Source organism: Gorilla gorilla, chromosome 10 (genome assembly GCF_029281585.2).
Source record: "Gorilla gorilla gorilla isolate KB3781 chromosome 10, NHGRI_mGorGor1-v2.1_pri, whole genome shotgun sequence".
NCBI classification, from domain to species: Eukaryota; Metazoa; Chordata; class Mammalia; order Primates; family Hominidae; genus Gorilla; species Gorilla gorilla.
Genome location: NC_073234.2, coordinates 85,058,708 through 85,076,160, shown reverse-complemented (window position 1 = coordinate 85,076,160; position 17,453 = coordinate 85,058,708). Strand labels below are relative to the sequence as shown.

Sequence of the window (17,453 nt, the reverse complement as noted above, 5' to 3'; positions counted from 1 at the left end):
GCACCACCATGTCTGGTTAATTTATTTTTTGCAGAAATGGCATCTTGCTATGTTGCCTAGGCTGGTCTTGAAGGCCTGTGGTCATGCGATCCTCCCACTTTGGCCTTCCAAAGTGCTGGGATTACAGGCATAAGCCACTACGCCCTGCTGGATTATTTTAAATGCAGTATATATACAAAATGAAATACTATTCAGCCATAAACAAGAATGAAATCCTGTCATTTGTCACAATATGGGTAAGCCTAGAGGACATTATGTTAAGTGAAATAAACCAAGTACAGAAGGACAAATATTGCATGATCTCACTCATATGTGGAATCTAAAAAATTTGATCTCATAGAAGTAGAGCAGAGAATAGCGGTTATCAAAAGCTGGGAAGAGTAGGGAGGAGTAGAATGAGGAGAGGTTGGTAAACAGATAAGAAGTTAGTTTAAATGGGAGAAATAAGTTCTGGTGTTCTATTGCACAGCAGGGTCAACAGTTAATAATCTATTATATATTGCAAAATAGCTAGAAGAGATTTTTAATGTCTCATCACAAAGAAACAATAAATATTTGAGGTGATGGCAATGCTAATTAGTCTGATTTGATCATTACACAATGTGTGTGTGTATATATGTATATGTGTATGTGTAAATATATATACACCATACTGTGTTGCATAAATATATAAAATTACTACCTGTCAGTTAAAAATCAAACTTTTTTTTAAATGGTAACTTGGACATTATAGCTAGGTTAAAAAAAAGACTGGAAAGAAAACTAATCACTGCAGTATTTCAAGCAAGAGATATGGATTCAGAGTGGTAATACTGGAGACAAGAAATTTGAGAGATACAGTTGGCCCTCTGTGTACACAGGTTCTGCATCAGCAGGTTCCATCTGCATATTCACCAAACCACAGATCAAAATGTTGAGAAAAAACAATAAAAATACAAATTTGTATAAGACAATACAGTATAACAACTATTTACACAGCATTTATATTATATTAGGTATTATAAGTAATGTAGACATGATTTAAAGTATACAGGAGAATGTGCATAGGTTATATGCAAACACTATGCAATTGAGGATCTATCGATTTTGGAATCCCCGGCAGGGTAGGGGGGCGGATTTGGAGGACTGGAACAAAACCCCCAGTGGATACCAAGGGATGAGTATATTTACAACTCTATAATCAAGTGTATTTCATCAAATCCAAGACTTCATCATTTTTTAGAAAAAATTTTAGACATTAAAAATATGTTATTAATGAATCTATAATGTTCTTTTTTCCAACTGGAATTTTTATTTTAAACTTATAGGAAGACTCTCTTAAACTGATGAAGACATAGACTTTTATCATATGTAACTGTGCTTTTTTGTGCCTTTCTGTTTTGATGTCATATCACAGTGAGATCCTTTTGAAGATATTTAATTCGGTAATTAAGATCACAAATACGGAACCCAACTCACATAATTCAATTAAATTTATAACACAGCTATGACAAGTTCACACACAAGAAGGCAATGATAAATGTCATGATTAATGTCTAGCTGACTGCAATTTTGACTTTTACTGATTTCAGAGATGTTAGTTGAAAAAAATGTACAACTCAGAATCAATGAAACATCACCATAAAATACATGCTACTTCTCCCCAACTAGTAAACTCCTTAAAGAGAGACATATCTATATTATTTTTGCCCCCTACACAACCTACTGTAATGCTGTTGAGTACTTTGGTTATTCAATAAATATTTGTTTCTGGTTTTCTGCTTCCCCATGATGGTAGATTAGAGGATTTGGGCACGCCTCGGCCACTTGGAAGTCACAAGATAAGGCATAAAAGGTAAACAGCAATCCACCAGAATCACAAAAGACACCCCAGATCCCAGGGAGGAGAATGCTGACAAACAGCCCCCATGATAGTGTCTGGCTGATAAAAGTGAGTGAAGTCCCAGGAGGTGAGAGAGGCAGAGAACTTCCCTCTGTGATTCACCTGTCCACTGGGGTTCCCTATCCCGGCTGAAGGAGAGCACTTTGTTTCTCCCAATCCCTGGAGTTAACTTGGAGAGAGGCTTGGAGATGCTATGAAGGAAAGACACTGGGAAAAGCTGCAGACATGTTCCCAAATCCAGGACCAAGAGCAGAATGCCATTTTTAATCTGGGCATGTATTAGTCTGTTTTCATGCTGCTGATAAAGACATACCCAAGACTGGGCAATTTACAAAAGAAAGAGGTTTAACGGACTTACAGTTCCCACATTGCTGAGGAGGCTTACAATCACGGCAGAAGGCGATATACACATCTAACATGGTGGCAGACAACAGAAGAGAGATTGAGCAGGGAAACTACCCCCCATAAAACCATCAGATCTCATACTTATTCAGTATCACAAGAACAGCCCAGGAAAGACCTGACCCCATGATTCAATTACCTCCCACAGGGTCCCTCCCACAACACGTGGGATTTCAAGATGAGATTTGGGTGGGGACACAGCCAAACCCTATCAGGGCACATACGAAGTCAGCCATTCTTTGACAACCTGGCAACATGGCCATTCATGCATTTTAGTCTTAGGACAGAGATTGGAGCACCTGTTTTAGAGTGAGGTCAGGGCCTCCACAAGCAGAACTGTGGAAAGTACTGGAGTAGGAGACACTGGAATTGTACTCTTCCCTGTCACAGGGTTGGGGCAGGAGGAGAACTATTACCACAGCAGTTTCTCCTGGGCAGCAAGGCTTGCAGCCAGGGCCAGTTTGGCAACGTGAACTGATCTGCATGACACTGCTGGGTGCCTCAGTCTGTTCCCGAGATCGTGGTGCAGTGGAGTCCTCTCACTCCACCCCAGGGAGAAATCCAGGCATTCAGAGCACCCACCTGCCTGGACCAGCAGCCTGAGCAGCCCCACCTTTCCTGGGCATACACTGTAGCATAGCAGGGCCTTCTCTGCTCCATTCCCAGGAAGATCTCCAAGCATTTGGAGCACCTACTTTTCTTGACCAGCAGCCTGCACCACCTCACCCATCATGGACATAGATTGTGGTGCAGCAGAGCCCTCTCCACTCCATATCCAGGCAGATCTCCAGGTATCTGGAGCACCCGCTCACCTGAATCAGTAGCCTGAACCACCCCACCCTTTCCTGGACATAGATTGTGGTACAGCAAGACCCTCTCTGGTCCATGCCCAGGCAGATCTCCAGGCATTCAGAGTGCCTGTGCATCTGGTTCAGCAGCCTGAGCTGGCACCATCCTTCCTGGATACAGATCACGGTACAGTGAGGTCCTCTCCACTACACACCCAAGCAGATCTGCAGACATTCAGGGAACCAGCTTGCTGGATCAGCAGCTTGAGCTGCTCCACCACCCTTCCTGTGCAGATATCCTGGTGGAGGGGTTCCCTTTCTGTTAAATGCCCAAGCAGATCTCCAGGCATTCAAAGCACCTGTTTGTCTGGTTCAGGAGCATGAGTAACCTCACCCCTCTTGTGCAGAAATCTTGGTGAAAGGGGGTCTTCTCCACTTCACACTGAGGCAGATCTCCAGGAGTTCAGAGATCCCACTCACCTGAATCAGCAGTCTGAGCCACCCCAACCTTCCTGTGCAGAGATCCTGGGGCAGGCAGGTTCTGTCACATGCCCAGGCAGATCTCCAGGCATTCAAAGCACCTGCATGCTTGGTTTGGCAGCCTGAGTTGCCTCACTCCTCCTGTGCAGAGGCCTTGGTATAGGGGGGTCCTCTCTGCTCCACGCCCAGGCAGACCTCCAGGCACCTAGAGCACCAACTCCCTTAGATCAAGAATTTAGGCTACCCCGACTCCCATGCAGAGAACTTAGGGCTGAAGGGGATTCCCAGCTCCATGCCTAGGCACACTTCTGGGTACTTGGTGGCCGCCCATTGGATTCACCGTCAGCACTGGTGTTTGTGCTTGCCATGAGTGAACCTTTGGCAGATTTGCCCAGTCGTTCTCACCAATCATGGCCCCATCCCCCTGGAGCTCAGCAGGGAGCTCAGACCACTGCCTGAGGCAACAGAGTTTCTACCATTAAACAAGTATATACCCAGCAGCATTGGCTACAGCTGACTCTTATCGATAAGCACGGCCTACTAGCTTGTAGGTCAAATGCACAACCCAATATAAAACCTGCTGAAAGAAGTGCACAGAACTATAGAAACAAAACCAAAAGACCCTACCCAGCATTCTCTACAGTCACACCCCAATAGGGAGGAAAAGAAAAGAAAAGAAAAAAACAATTATAGGGAAAGAAAAAAAATCCTACTCACATGAAATTAATTACAAAAATTAGAAGTGCAATCATCTCCAGATGAGGAGAAACCAGTGGAAGAATTCTGGCATGATGAAAAATCTAAATGTAGTAACACCACCAAGGGATAGCACTAGCTCTCCAGCAACAGTTCTTAACTAAAATGTGAACTCAGAAATGACAGATGAAGAATTCAGAACATGAATTGCAAGGAAGATCAATGAGATCCAAGACAGAGTTGACAATCAACATAGAAGAAACTTCTAAAGCAATCCAGGAAATAAAAGAAGAAATAAACATATTCAAAAAAAATCAGAGCTTCTGGGCCGGGCATGGTGGCTCATGCCTGTAATCCCAGCACTTTGGGGGGCCGAGGTGGGTGGATCACCTGAGGTCAGGAGTTCAAGACCAGCCTGGCCAACATGGTGAAACCCCATCTCAACTGAAAATACAAAAAAAAAAATAGCTGGGCATGGTGGCAGGTGCCTGTAATCCCACCTACTTCGGGAGGCTGAGGCAGGAGAATCACTTGAACCTGGGAAGCGGAGGTTGCAGTGAGCCGAGATGGTGCCATTGCACTCCAGCCTGGGTGACAAGAGTGAAACTGTCTTAAAAAAAAAAAAAAAAAAAAAGAAATCAGAGTTTCTGGAACCAAAAAACTGACGTAAGGAATTTGAAAATACAATTGAAAGCTTTAGCAACAGATGGGACTGAACAGAAAAAAGAATTTCAGGGCTTGAAAAATGGTCTTTGGAATTAATCTGGTCAAACAAAATAAAGAGAAAAGAATTTTAAAAAATGAACAAAGTCGTTGAGAAATATGGGATTACATAAAAGAAACAAACCTATGAATTATTGGCATTCCTAAGAAGAAGAAAGAGTAAACAACCTGGAAAACATATTTGAGGGAATAATTCAAGAAAATTTCCCTAACCTTGCTAGAAAGGTAAACACCCAGATACAAAAAATCTAGAGAACTGCAAGATACTATCCAAAATGAAGATCGTCACAGGACATAGTCACCAGACTGTCCAAGGTCAATGCAAAACAAAACAAAACAAACAAAAATACTTAAAGGTAGAGAAAAAGGTGAGATAACATAATCACATACAAATGGAGCCATACCAGGCTTTGGACTTCTCACCAGAAACCTTACAAGCCAGGACAGATTGGGGACCTATTTCCAGCACTCTGAAAGAAAAGAAATTCTAACCAAGAATTTCATATCCTGTCAAACTAAGCTTCATAAGCAAAGGAGAAATAAAATATTTTCCAGACAAGCAACTGCCAAGGGAATTCATTACCACTAGACTGGCCTTACAAGATACCCTTAAGAGAGTTCTAAACATAGAAACAAAAGAATGATACCTGCTACCACAAAAATTAGAGATCCTCTCTGCCACATGCCCAGGCAGATCTCCAGGCATTCAAAGCACCTGCATGCTTTGTTCGGCAGCCTGAGTTGCCTCACTCCTCCTGTGCACAGGCTTTGGTATAGGCGGGTCCTCTCTGCTCCATGCTCAGGCAGACCTCCTGGTCACACTTAAGTACATAGGCCAATATCCCTGGTGAACACAGATTCAAAAATCCTCAACAAAATACTACCAAACTGATTCCAACAGCACATCAAAAAGTTAATTCATTATAATCAAGTAGGCTTTATTCCTGGGATGCAAGACTGGTTCAATATACACAAGTCAATAAATGTGATTCACAACATAAATAGAATTAAAAACAAAAGCCATACGATCATCTCAACAGAGGTGGAAAAAGCTTTCAATAAGATCCAACATCCTTTCACGATAAAAACGCTAAAGAAATTAGGCATCAAAGAAATGTACCTCAAAATAATAAGAGCCATCTATGACAAACCCACAGCCAACATCATACTGAATGGACAAAAATTGGAAGGCTTCCCCGAGAACTGGAACAAGACAACGATGCCCACTCTCACCATTCCTACTCAACATAGTACTGGAAGTGTTAGCCAGAGGAATCCAGCAAGAGAAAAAAGTAAAAGGCAACCAAACATGAAAAGAAAAAGTCAAATTACCTCTCCTACAGACTATATGATTTTACACCTGAAGAACCATAAAGACTCTTCCAAAAGGTTCCTGGAACTGATAAATGACTCCAGTAAAGTTTCCAGATACAAAGTCAATGTACAAAATTCAGCAGCATTTGTATACACCAATAACATTCAAGGTGAGAGCAAATCAAGAACACAATCTCATTTACAATAACCACACACACACACAAATACCTAGGAATACATCCAACCAAGGGGGTGAAAGATCTCTACAAAGAGAACTATAAAATACTGTTAAATCATAAACAACACAAAGAAATTTAAAAAATATTTCATGCTCATGGACTGGAAGAATCAACATTGTTAAAATGGCCATACTGCCCAAAGCAATCTACAGATTCAACGCTATTCCTATCAAACTACCAATGTCGTTTTTCACAGAACTAAAAAAAAAAAGCATTTAAAAACTCATACGGAACCACAGAAGGGCCTGAATGGCCAAAGCAATTCTTTGAAAAAAGAAGTCAGAGGTACCATATTACTTGACTTCAATCTATTTTATAAGTTTACAGTAATCAAAATAGCATGGTGCTGGTACAAAAACAGACACATAGACCAATGGAACAAAATACAGAACCCAGAAATAAAGCCCTGGACCTACAGCCATCTGATCTTTGACAAAAATCAACAAAAATAAGCAATGAGGAAATGACTCCTTATTCAATAAATGGTGCTAGGATAGCTGGCTAGGCATATGCAGAAGAATGAAACTGGAATACCCATCCCCCTTCACCGTATACAAAAATTAAGATAGATTAAAGATTTCAATGTAAGAAATCTTTGTCATAAGAATCCTAGAAAAAAACCTAGGAATAAGCCATAAGAATCCATAAGCCATAAGAATCCTAGAAAAAAACCTAGGAAACACCATTCTGGACATCAGCCTTGGGAAAGAATTACCACCATTCAACTCAGCAATCCCATTACTGGGTATATATCCAAAAGAAAATAAACTGTTCTCCCAAAAAGACACATGCACTCACTCACATGTTCATCCCAGCACTATGCACAATAGCAAAGACATGGAATCAACCTAGATGCTCATCAGCAGTGGATCAGATAAAGAAAACGTAGCGCATATACACCAAGGAATATTATATAGCCATTAAAAAGAACAAAATAAATTCTTCTGAAGCAACATTGATGCAGCTGGAGGCAATTATCCTAAGCAAATTAACATAGGAACAGAACACCAAGTATTGCATTTTTTTCACTTATAAGTGGGAGCTAAACATTGTACTCATGGACCTAAAGATGGGAAAAATAGAAACTGGGGACTACTAGACAGGGGAGGGGGACAAGGGCTGACAAACTAACAATTGGGTACTATGCTCAGTACCAGGGTGACAGGATTATTCATATCCTAAACCACAGAACTACACAATATATCCAGGTAATAAACCTGCACATATACCCCCTAAATTTAAAATAAAAGTTGAAGAAAAAAAAAATGTTAACAAGTGAGATCAAGATCCTGAAGCATTTTCAAAGAATTGTAATAGGAGATGAAACATAACTTTTCCTGTATGATGCTGAAGACAAAGTACAATCAAAGCAATGGCTACCAAGAGGTGGAAGTGGTCCAGTCAAAGCAAAAGTGGACTGATCAAGAGCAAGGGTCATGGCAACAATTTTTTACATGCTCAAGGCATTTTGCTGGTTGATTTTCTGGAGGGCCAAAGAATGGTAACACCTGCTTACTATCAGAGTGTTTTGAGAAAGTCAGTCACAGTTTTAGCAGAAAGATGCCCAAGAGAGCTTCACCAGAGTTGTTCTCCACCACAACAATGATCCTGCTCATTCCTCTCATCAAGGGCAATTTTGTGAGAGTTTCCATGAAAAATCATTAGGCATACACCTTGCAATCCTTATTTGGCTCCTTCGGAATTCTTTGTTCACAATATTAAAAAAATATTTAAAAAGCATCCATTTTTCTTCAGCTAATAATGTAAAAAAGACTGCATTAACATGGTTAAATTCCCAGCACCCTCAGTTCTTTAAGGATGAACTAAATGGCTGGTATCATCCCTTATAAAAGTGTCTTCAACTTGACGGAGCTTATGTTGAGAAGCAAAATAAAACTTATAGTTTTATCTCATAAAAAATATTTGTTAATGTTTACAAATGTCTTTGGCTACAGTTAGTAGAACCAATACTGAATAGGGTTAGTGCAAGTATGTGTTTTTCAATGACTCTCTTTGCAAGCTATCCTACTGGGCTTTATTTTCTAAGTCATTTCATTTTCTTTTTTTTCTTCTTTTTCTCTTTTTTCTTTTTCTTTTTTTTTTTTTTTTTTGAGACGGAGTTTCCCTCTGTCGCCTAGGCTGGAGTGCAGTGGCGCAATCTCAGCTCACTGCAAGCTCCACCTCCTGGGTTCACGCCAGTCTCCTGCCTCAGCCTCCCAAGCAGCTGGGACTACAGGCATCCGCCACCACACCCGGCTAATTTTTTGTATTTTTAGTAGAGAAGCGGTTTCACCGTGTTAGCCAGGATGGTCTCGATCTCCTAACCTGGTGATCTGCCTGCCTCGGCCTCCCAAAGTGCTGGGACTACAGGCGTGAGCCACTGCGCCCAGCTCATTTTCTTCTAAGAAAAATAAAAGTTGAAAATAACCTCTTACAGCAGATTTCACCTTTTAGTGAATGTAAGAATCAACAAGTTTGATGAAAATGCATATTCCCAAACCTCAACACAATAATTTGATTTCAGCAGATCTGGAGTAGAGTGCAAGGATCTATACTTAATAAGAATGCACTAAAGCCCAACTTCCTCCTGAGAATTCCACTAAAAGCTGCTCTTCAGCAATATCCTATGGAAGGCCAAACAGCTAAATGACTACATCATAATCTCTGGCATCCCTGCACCTGAAAATAAGTGACCACATGATTGGTCCCCCTACACACACAGTATGGATTTGTTGCTGGGAAGTGGTTGTCCACCCAGGGATTACATTACCCAGCCCACCATACATCTAGGTATTGGCATGAAAGAGGTTCACACCAATAGAATGTGAGCAAAAGTGATGTGTATCATATCTAAGCCAAGGTTTTTTAGAAGAAGCTGTACCTTCTCTAAGCTGTCTTTCCCTTTTGTCTCATTGGTTAGATACAAATAACAATAAAACCCTGAGAAATTACAAAGGCCCCAAACAGAAGAGAAACAGATCTCTGAATTATTTCACAGAGAACTGCCTACCAACTATGAACATCTGCTTCAGAGTGTTAAATGAATAAAAATGAACTTCTATTAGGTAAAGTCACGAAAATTTGGGGGTTACTTATAAGCATCACCCTAATATATCAGGCTTGTGTGTATACAAACACTTGTATAACTGCATATACATGTATATATTCATTTAATCAACAAAATGTATTGAAAACCCATTATATGCTCAAGATATAATCATGAGCAAAAACATATGCAATCCTTATCCTCATGAATCTCAGAAGTACTGAAGCATGTGTGTATAAATGCAGGTTTTTCTATGTGGATTACTTGAATGGGGTAGACAATGAAGTAATATAAATGAGTAAGTAGAACTTTCACTTCCAATTAAGATAGAGGAACAGGGATTAGATTTACCATCCATCTGACACAACTAAAACTCTGAAAAAATACACGGATCAACAATTTGAAGCATTTGATATTAGGCAATAAAAGACAGTGATCCCCTAGAAATGAAAAACAAAATGTGCACCCATATCTGCCACAGCTTATTATCTGAAGAGATGAAATAGTTATTAGAAACAAAACATTTATTAAACTGCATCCCAACATATTAAGCAGAGCAAGCAAAGTATAAAAAAGATCCAAATCAAACTTTCAGAGATGAAAACTACAATGTCTAGTTTAAAAACATATTGTATGGGATTAACAGATTAGATATTTCAGAAGAAAAGAGTAGTGACTTTGAAGACATAGCAATAGAAACTACCCCACAATGAAACACAGTGAGGAAAAAAAGATTTTTAAATGAAAGACTGTAACACCAGCAAGCTGTAAGATAAGTTTAAGCAGTCTAATGTACATGTAATAGGAATCCAGAGGAAAGGAGAGAGAGAGAGGAAGAATGGAAAACTTTTGGAAGATATAAAGGCCAAAATTTCCCAAATTTTATGAAAACTAACAACCTACAGCTTCAAGAAGCTCAACAAATCCCAAACATGAGAAAGCTGAAGAAACTATACCAAAGCAAATCACAATCACGTTGCTTATGCCAGTGAGAGAGGACTCTCATAAGCAGCCAGAGAGAAAAGACCTAATACACAGAGGAACAAAGGTAAGGGTAACAGCAGACTTCTTGTGAGAAACAATGTACATGCTTGAAAACACTGAAGCAACATCTTTACAGTAACAAAAGAAAAAAAATTATCAATCTTAAATTCTTTACTCAGCAAAAATATCTTTCAAAAACCAAAAATGAACACAGACATACAAAAGCTAAAAGAATTTATCACCATCAAACATGCACAACAGAAATGTAAAAGGATGTCCTTCAAGCCAAAGGAAAAATGATACGAGTTGGAAATCTGGATCCACATGAAGAAATGAATACCAAAGGAATGAACACACAGAGCAAGTCCCCAAACGGATCCTGAGCAAGAGGAGAGTTGGAGGCTCTCCCTCTCCCTCTCCCTCTCCCCACGGTCTCCCTCTCCCTCTCCCTCTCCCCACGGTCTCCCTCGCCCTCTCTTTCCATGGTCTCCCTCTGATGCTGAGCCGAAGCTGGACTCTACTGCTGCCATCTCGGCTCACTGCAATCTCCCTGCCTGATTCTCCTGCCTCAGCCTGCCGAGTGCCTGCTATTGCAGGCGCGTGCCGCCACGCCTGACTGGTTTTCGTATTTTTTTGGTGGAGACAGGGTTTCGCTGTGTTGGCCGGGCTGGTCTCCAGCTCCTAACTGCGAGTGATCCGCCAGCCTCGGCCTCCCGAGGTGCCGGGATTGCAGACGGAGTCTCGTTCACTCAGGGCGCAATGTTGCCCAGGCTGGAGTGCAGTGGCGTGATCTTGGCTAGCTACAACCTCCACCTCCCAGCTGCCTGCCCTGGACTCCCAAAGTGCCGAGATTGCAGCCTCTGCCCGGCCGCCACCCCGTCTGGGAAGTGAGGAGCGTCTCTGCCTGGCCGCCCATCGTCTGGGATGTGAGGAGCCCCTCTGCCCGGCTGCCCAGTCTGGGAAGTGAGGAGCGCCTCTTCCCGGCCGCCATCCCGTCTAGGAAGTGAGGAGCGTCTCTGCCCGGCCACCCATCATCTGAGATGTGGGGCGCGCCTCTGCCTGGCCGCGACCCTGTCTGGGAGGTGAGCAGCGTCTCTGCCCGGCCACCCCGTCTGAGAAGTGAGGAGCCCCTCTGCCAGGCAGCCGCCCCGTCCAGGAGGGAGGTGGGGGGTCAGCCCCCGCCCGGCCAGCCGCCCCGTCCGGGAGGGAGGTGGGGGCTCAGCCCCCGCCCGGCCAGCCGCCCCGTCCGGGAGGGAGGTGGGGGGTCAGCCCCCGCCCGGCCAGCCGCCCCGTCCGGGAGGGAGGTGGGGGGTCAGCCCCCGCCCGGCCAGCCGCCCCGTCCGGGAGGGAGGTGGGGGGTCAGCCCCCGCCCGGCCAGCCGCCCCGTCCGGGAGGGAGGTGGGGGGTCAGCCCCCGCCCGGCCAGCCGCCCTGTCCGGGAGGGAGGTGGGAGGCGCCTCCGCCCGGCCGCCGCCCCATCCGGGAGGTGGGGGGCGCCTCTGCCCGGCCGCCCCTTCTGGGAAGTGAGGAGCTCCTCTGCCCAGCCACCACCCCGTCTGGGAGGTGTACCCAACAGCTCATTGAGAACAGGCCATGATGATGATGGCGGTTTTGTGGAATAGAAAAGGGGGAAAGGTGGGGAAAAGATAGAGAAATCAGATTGTTGCTGTGTCTGTGTAGAAAGAAGTAGACATGGGAGACTTCATTTTGTTCTGTACTAAGAAAAATTCTTCTGCCTTGGGATGCTGTTGATCTATGACCTTACCCCCAACCCTGTGCTCTCTGAAACATGTGCTGTGTCCACTCAGGGTTAAATCGATTAAGGGCGGTGCAAGATGTGCTTTGTTAAACAGATGCTTGAAGGCAGCATGCTCGTTAAGAGTCATCACCACTCCCTAATCTCAAGTACCCAGGGACACAAACACTGCAGAAGGCCACAGGGTCCTCTGCCTAGGAAAACCAGAGACCTTTGTTCACTTATTTATCTGCTGACCTTCCCTCCACTATTGTCCTATGACCCTGCCAAATCCCCCTCTGCGAGAAACACCCAAGAATGATCAATAAAAGAAAAAAAAAAAAATCTTAGAAGTGACCAGAAGGAGGAAGAAAACCAATTATCTACAAAGGAATGACAACTACATTGACAGCTGGCTACTCATCAACAATGATAGATGCCGGAAGACAAAGATGTAAAATTATCAAAGTGTTTGTTGAGAAAAAAAAAACAACCATCAACCTAGAATTGTATGCCCCGTTAAACTATCATTCAAAAATAAAAGTAAAACTTGTTAAAAAAAAAAAAAAAAAAAAGGAATGAACACACAGATGCCCATGTAGCTAACATTTCTGATGTTTATCTATGTAAAGAAATGTAAAGATTCTTTGTTATTATTTAAGTCTCTTTAAAAGATAATACTGTTTAATGCAAAACAATAGTGTTTTGTGGGGTTTAAACACACAAAGAAGTGAAACATACAACAATTATTGCACAAAAACTAGGAGGGGAAAAATAAAAGTATACTTTTGTAAGGTTTGTACACCAGATGTAAAGTAATATATCACCGGAAGGTAGAGAGCGATAAGTTAAGTATGTCTACTATAAACACTAAAGCAACAAAGATAAAAGCCACAGGAAGATGAAATTGTTTTAAAAATACAGAATTAATTCAAAAGAAAGGATACAAAAGGGAAAAAGAAACAAATGAGACAAACAGAAAACAAACAGTGAGATGGTAAATTTAAACCAAACTATACCATTATCCATTAAATGTAAATGGTCTAAACACCAATTAAAAGACAGAGATAATTACAAAGGATCAAAACAAGACCTAACTATACACTATCTATAAGAAACTGGTATTAAATAGGAAGACACAAACAGTTAACCAAGTAAGTAAAAAGTATAGAAAATGGCTTCTCTTAAGATAATAAGACTGAAGAAAATGGCTGTTGACATAGTTTGATTCACAAGTTGTCACAATTCAGGAAGTATTTTTATATTCAAGAGTCCTTTTCAAGCCTTGAGATCTAAGTAAACATTAATACTAAGTTATACTCTTCATAAAAGTCACCACATATGTGTTCACACATCACCATTTCAATTATCTCAACAGTATCTCTAAATACAGCATATTAGAGATTTCAAAGGAAATTCTCAAGTGAGCTAAGAAATTAGCAATCTGTTCTGATCAATAACCATGTGTTCTCAAAGTTGGATACATATACTCAAAATTTTACCTCTATATAATGTGTGATTTTAATAAAATACTATCTATTAAGACAACAAAGTCTGAGCCAGATGACAGAAACAAAATGCAACCACATCTCACCACATCCCTTTCCTTTGGGAAGGAACTGGGGATTAAAAAAATGAATATACTACGCTCATGAGAGACAAGTATGCTAGGGAAAGAGTGGGAATACGTTTGTGAAATGTCATGGTAGGTTGGAAATTACACCTATTAATGTTTGCCCTACCTTCTCAATTTTCTACATGTGAATTGGTATTTCACCTAGGTTGTCAGGTTTATATATGCAGTTTTTCATATCATTCCATTATACTTTTGATATGAGTCTCCAGTGACATCCTGCATTTCACTCCTACTACTGATAAATCTGTCTTCTTTTTGTCAGTCTTGCTAGAGGTTTGCAATTTTATTAATCTTCTTAAAGAACCAACATTTTGTCTCATTCATTTTCTCTATTTTTTCTGTTATCAATTTCATTGATTTTTGCTCTTTATTATTTCCTTCTTTCTACTTGCTCTGGTTTTATTTTGCTCTTCTTTTTACAGATTCTTAAAGTGGGAGCTTAGATTGTCCATTTGAGACTTTTCCTGTTTTCTAATGTATGCATTTCATTCTATAAATTTTCCTCTGAAATTTAACTGCAGACTCAGAAAAAGAATAAGATATGGCCACAAGTTTGGAAATAAATAGCAGAAACTTTAAAAATGACCAAATGGGAAACACAACAATTTACCAAGAAAATTCTCCAAGGTAAGATACAGAAAATATTCAAACTCAGCTTAAACTCAAAACAAAATGACTTAGACTGAGTGACTTCAAGTAAATAACCATTTAGTCAGCCATGTAGTAAGAAGGAAAAACCCTGCATATGGAATATAGCCCACTCAATCTGCATTACAGATAATACAAGACAGGGAGCAGGCAATGCAGTGGGGCACAGAAGAGTTAACAGAGCCACATTTTTCCAGTTAGTAGTCTTAGAGGAACTTCTTTACTACCCAACCAGTTTCACGGATTCCTAAATGCTGCCTAACTGGAGCTGAGGCTGGGCATATGTGACAGATAAATGTACAACTATCATGATTTCATTTCTGTAGGTTGCCCCACCCCATGGAGAAATACTAATTTCTAATATAATATATGGAAGAATAAAATATCTTCTTTCTTACCCTCTGAGCTTTTGCGAGTTCTTCTTTTAATCGTTCATAGCCCTTTTCTCTAACTTCCAAAACAGATGGGCTTCGTAAACGAGACAGACTATCAGTACTCAACCCAAAAATATCATCACTGCCATCGCAAGCCTCTGTTATAGTAGCACCCTGTAAAAACTCTCTTTCTGCATTATAGTTGTCCTTTCTTGTAGTTAATTTAGTTAATCCAGCTGTGACTCCAGAGGTAGAGCAAGGTGCTGGGTCTGTAACATGAAAGCTGTAAAGGAGAGAGACATTTTTCAGAAAATATCAGCATATGCTCCAATAGAACTGGCTTAAACACACAGCTCTAGAACTGTACTACCCAATTTGGTAGCTTCTATATTTAAATAAATAGTATGTCCTCAGTCATATCAGCCACATTTCAAGTGCTCAATAGGTACATGTGGTTAATACCTATCATTCATATTAGATAGCACAGAAATAGAACATTTTCATCAACACAGGAAGTTCTACAGGACAGTGCTACTCAAGAGCAGGGGTTAACAAACTATAGCCTGCAGGCTAAACCAAGCCTTCCACCCGTTTTTATAAGGCATCAATGAGCCAAGTATAGTTTTTACAATTTCAAATAGTTGAAAAGAAATCTTTAAAAGAATATTTTGTGACACATGAAAATTAAATGAAATTCAAAATTCTGCATCCATATATGAAGTTTTATTGGAACACAACCACTCTCTTTCATTTACATACTGCCTATGGCTGCTTTCAAACTCTAAAGGCAGAGTTGAATAGTTGCAACAGAGACTGTATGGCTTGCAAAGCCTAAAATATTTACTATCTGGTCCTTCACATAAAAAGTCTGTCAACCCTGTTCTAGAACATTATCAGGTCATGTATTTCTTTACCTAGGCACACTTAAGTTATTCAAATTTTCTAAAAATAGTAAAACTTAAAATACAGTAACTAAGCAAACTGTCCATTTTAAAAAAAATCAAATAAGTGATTTACTTATTTCCTACCTGATACTAGATATTTCCGCACAATTTAAACGTCTGGGGGATGAATACACGGGTTGTGTAGGAAGTTCAGAAACATCTAATGCATTTGCCTGGATAGGTACAGAGGATAAAGCTGAAGGGTGTGGCCGGTAGATGACACTCGGTGAGGTAGTCTGCTCTTGAGTTCCTGATTCATACACACCAAGAAGGTCCGGAGAAGTAGGTGAAGCAAGGTTTACTTCATGGAAGCCTTCCAAGGGATCATTAGCCATAGCAAAAGCCTCATCATAAGATAACCTATGTTAAAACAAAAAGCAGATACTTATTTTTAGATAATAACATTTAAAACTAAATTAAAATGCATAAATTATAAAATGTGTTTAATAGTCCATTGTAAATTATAAGCTTACAATAAAAGAGCCTTTTTTAAAAAAACCACAGTCACATGGTGGTATATGCCTGTAGTACCAGCTACTTGGGAAGATGAGGTGGGAGGATTGCTTGAGCCCAAATGCAGGTTGCAGTGAGCCGTGATCACAATCCTGCACTCCAGCCTGGGTGACAGGGCAAGACCTTCTCCCACTCAAAAAACAAAAACAAAAACAAAACACCACAATCACTTAACATTTACTAAGCGATCTCAGAGTATAACTACTACAAAAGGCAAACAATCTGATTTAGAAGAAACCTGAAAGTGATAAGCAATGCTGTTAAAGTGAGAATAATCAATTAGTATGAGGAATGAATAAAAATTGGCTTAATTTTTAAAAATATTTTAAAATTATTAAACGTTCATATTAAAATAAATTATCTCATTAGTATACTATTTAAATATGAAAATGCTAAAAACAAAATCTAACAGTATTATGCAATCTTAGACTCAATAACAATTATGCTGTGAAACTCTTAAAATAATTTTTTTAACAGAGAACATTGTATTTATCATGTACAACATGTTTGAAGGCATATACACATTGTGAAATAGCTAACTAGCTAATTAACAAATGCATTACCTCATGCCATTATTTTGTGATGAGAAAACTCAACATTTACTCTCTGCATTTTTCAAGAATTTACAATATATCGTCAGGAACTACAGTCATCCTGCTGTACCATAGATCTCTTGAATTTATATTTAACTTTCTGATTATACATGACCTTGGTTAGAGTAAGTAGAAAGGCGGTAAAGACACACACATACTCTCTCATACCTGTCACCCAGATTATGAAATTGTTAATATTTTTGAGTCATTTAAGAATGTTTCAGACATGATGCCCACTTAATATCTCAATGTATACATATACACTGTGTGTGTGTGTGTGTGTGTGTGTCCGTGTATCTGTGTATGTGTGTGTGTATCCTAAGTACAAGGACATTCTATCTAACCACAAAATCATCATCAAAATCTGGAAGTTAACATTGATTAAAATTACCATCTAATCAACAGGCCCCATTCAAATTTCACTAATTGTTCCAATAATATCCTTTATATGTACAGG

The 17,453-nt window shown here is 40.4% G+C and overlaps 1 protein-coding gene across 10 annotated transcripts in view; it reads right to left on the bottom strand.

Annotated features, from left to right (window-relative positions):
• Positions 1 to 17,453, bottom strand: part of RAB3IP (RAB3A interacting protein) — a 75,785-nt gene that overhangs the window by 42,066 nt on the left and 16,266 nt on the right. For 8 of the 10 annotated variants that reach the window (XR_010129495.1, XM_019038530.4, XM_063694665.1 and 5 more), the window contains exons 2-3: positions 15,975 to 16,250; positions 14,971 to 15,229 (exon numbers count right to left, since the gene is read on the bottom strand). Coding sequence is in view for 8 of the 10 variants with exons in the window: in XM_004053556.5 (XP_004053604.1) it covers positions 14,971 to 15,229; positions 15,975 to 16,250 (535 nt within the window). In the remaining 2 variants the exon portion in view is untranslated. Of the gene's footprint in view, positions 1 to 14,970; positions 15,230 to 15,974; positions 16,251 to 16,363; positions 16,536 to 17,453 lie in introns of those variants that run through there. The other 2 variants (XM_055357033.2, XM_019038533.4) reach the window with 2 other exon arrangements.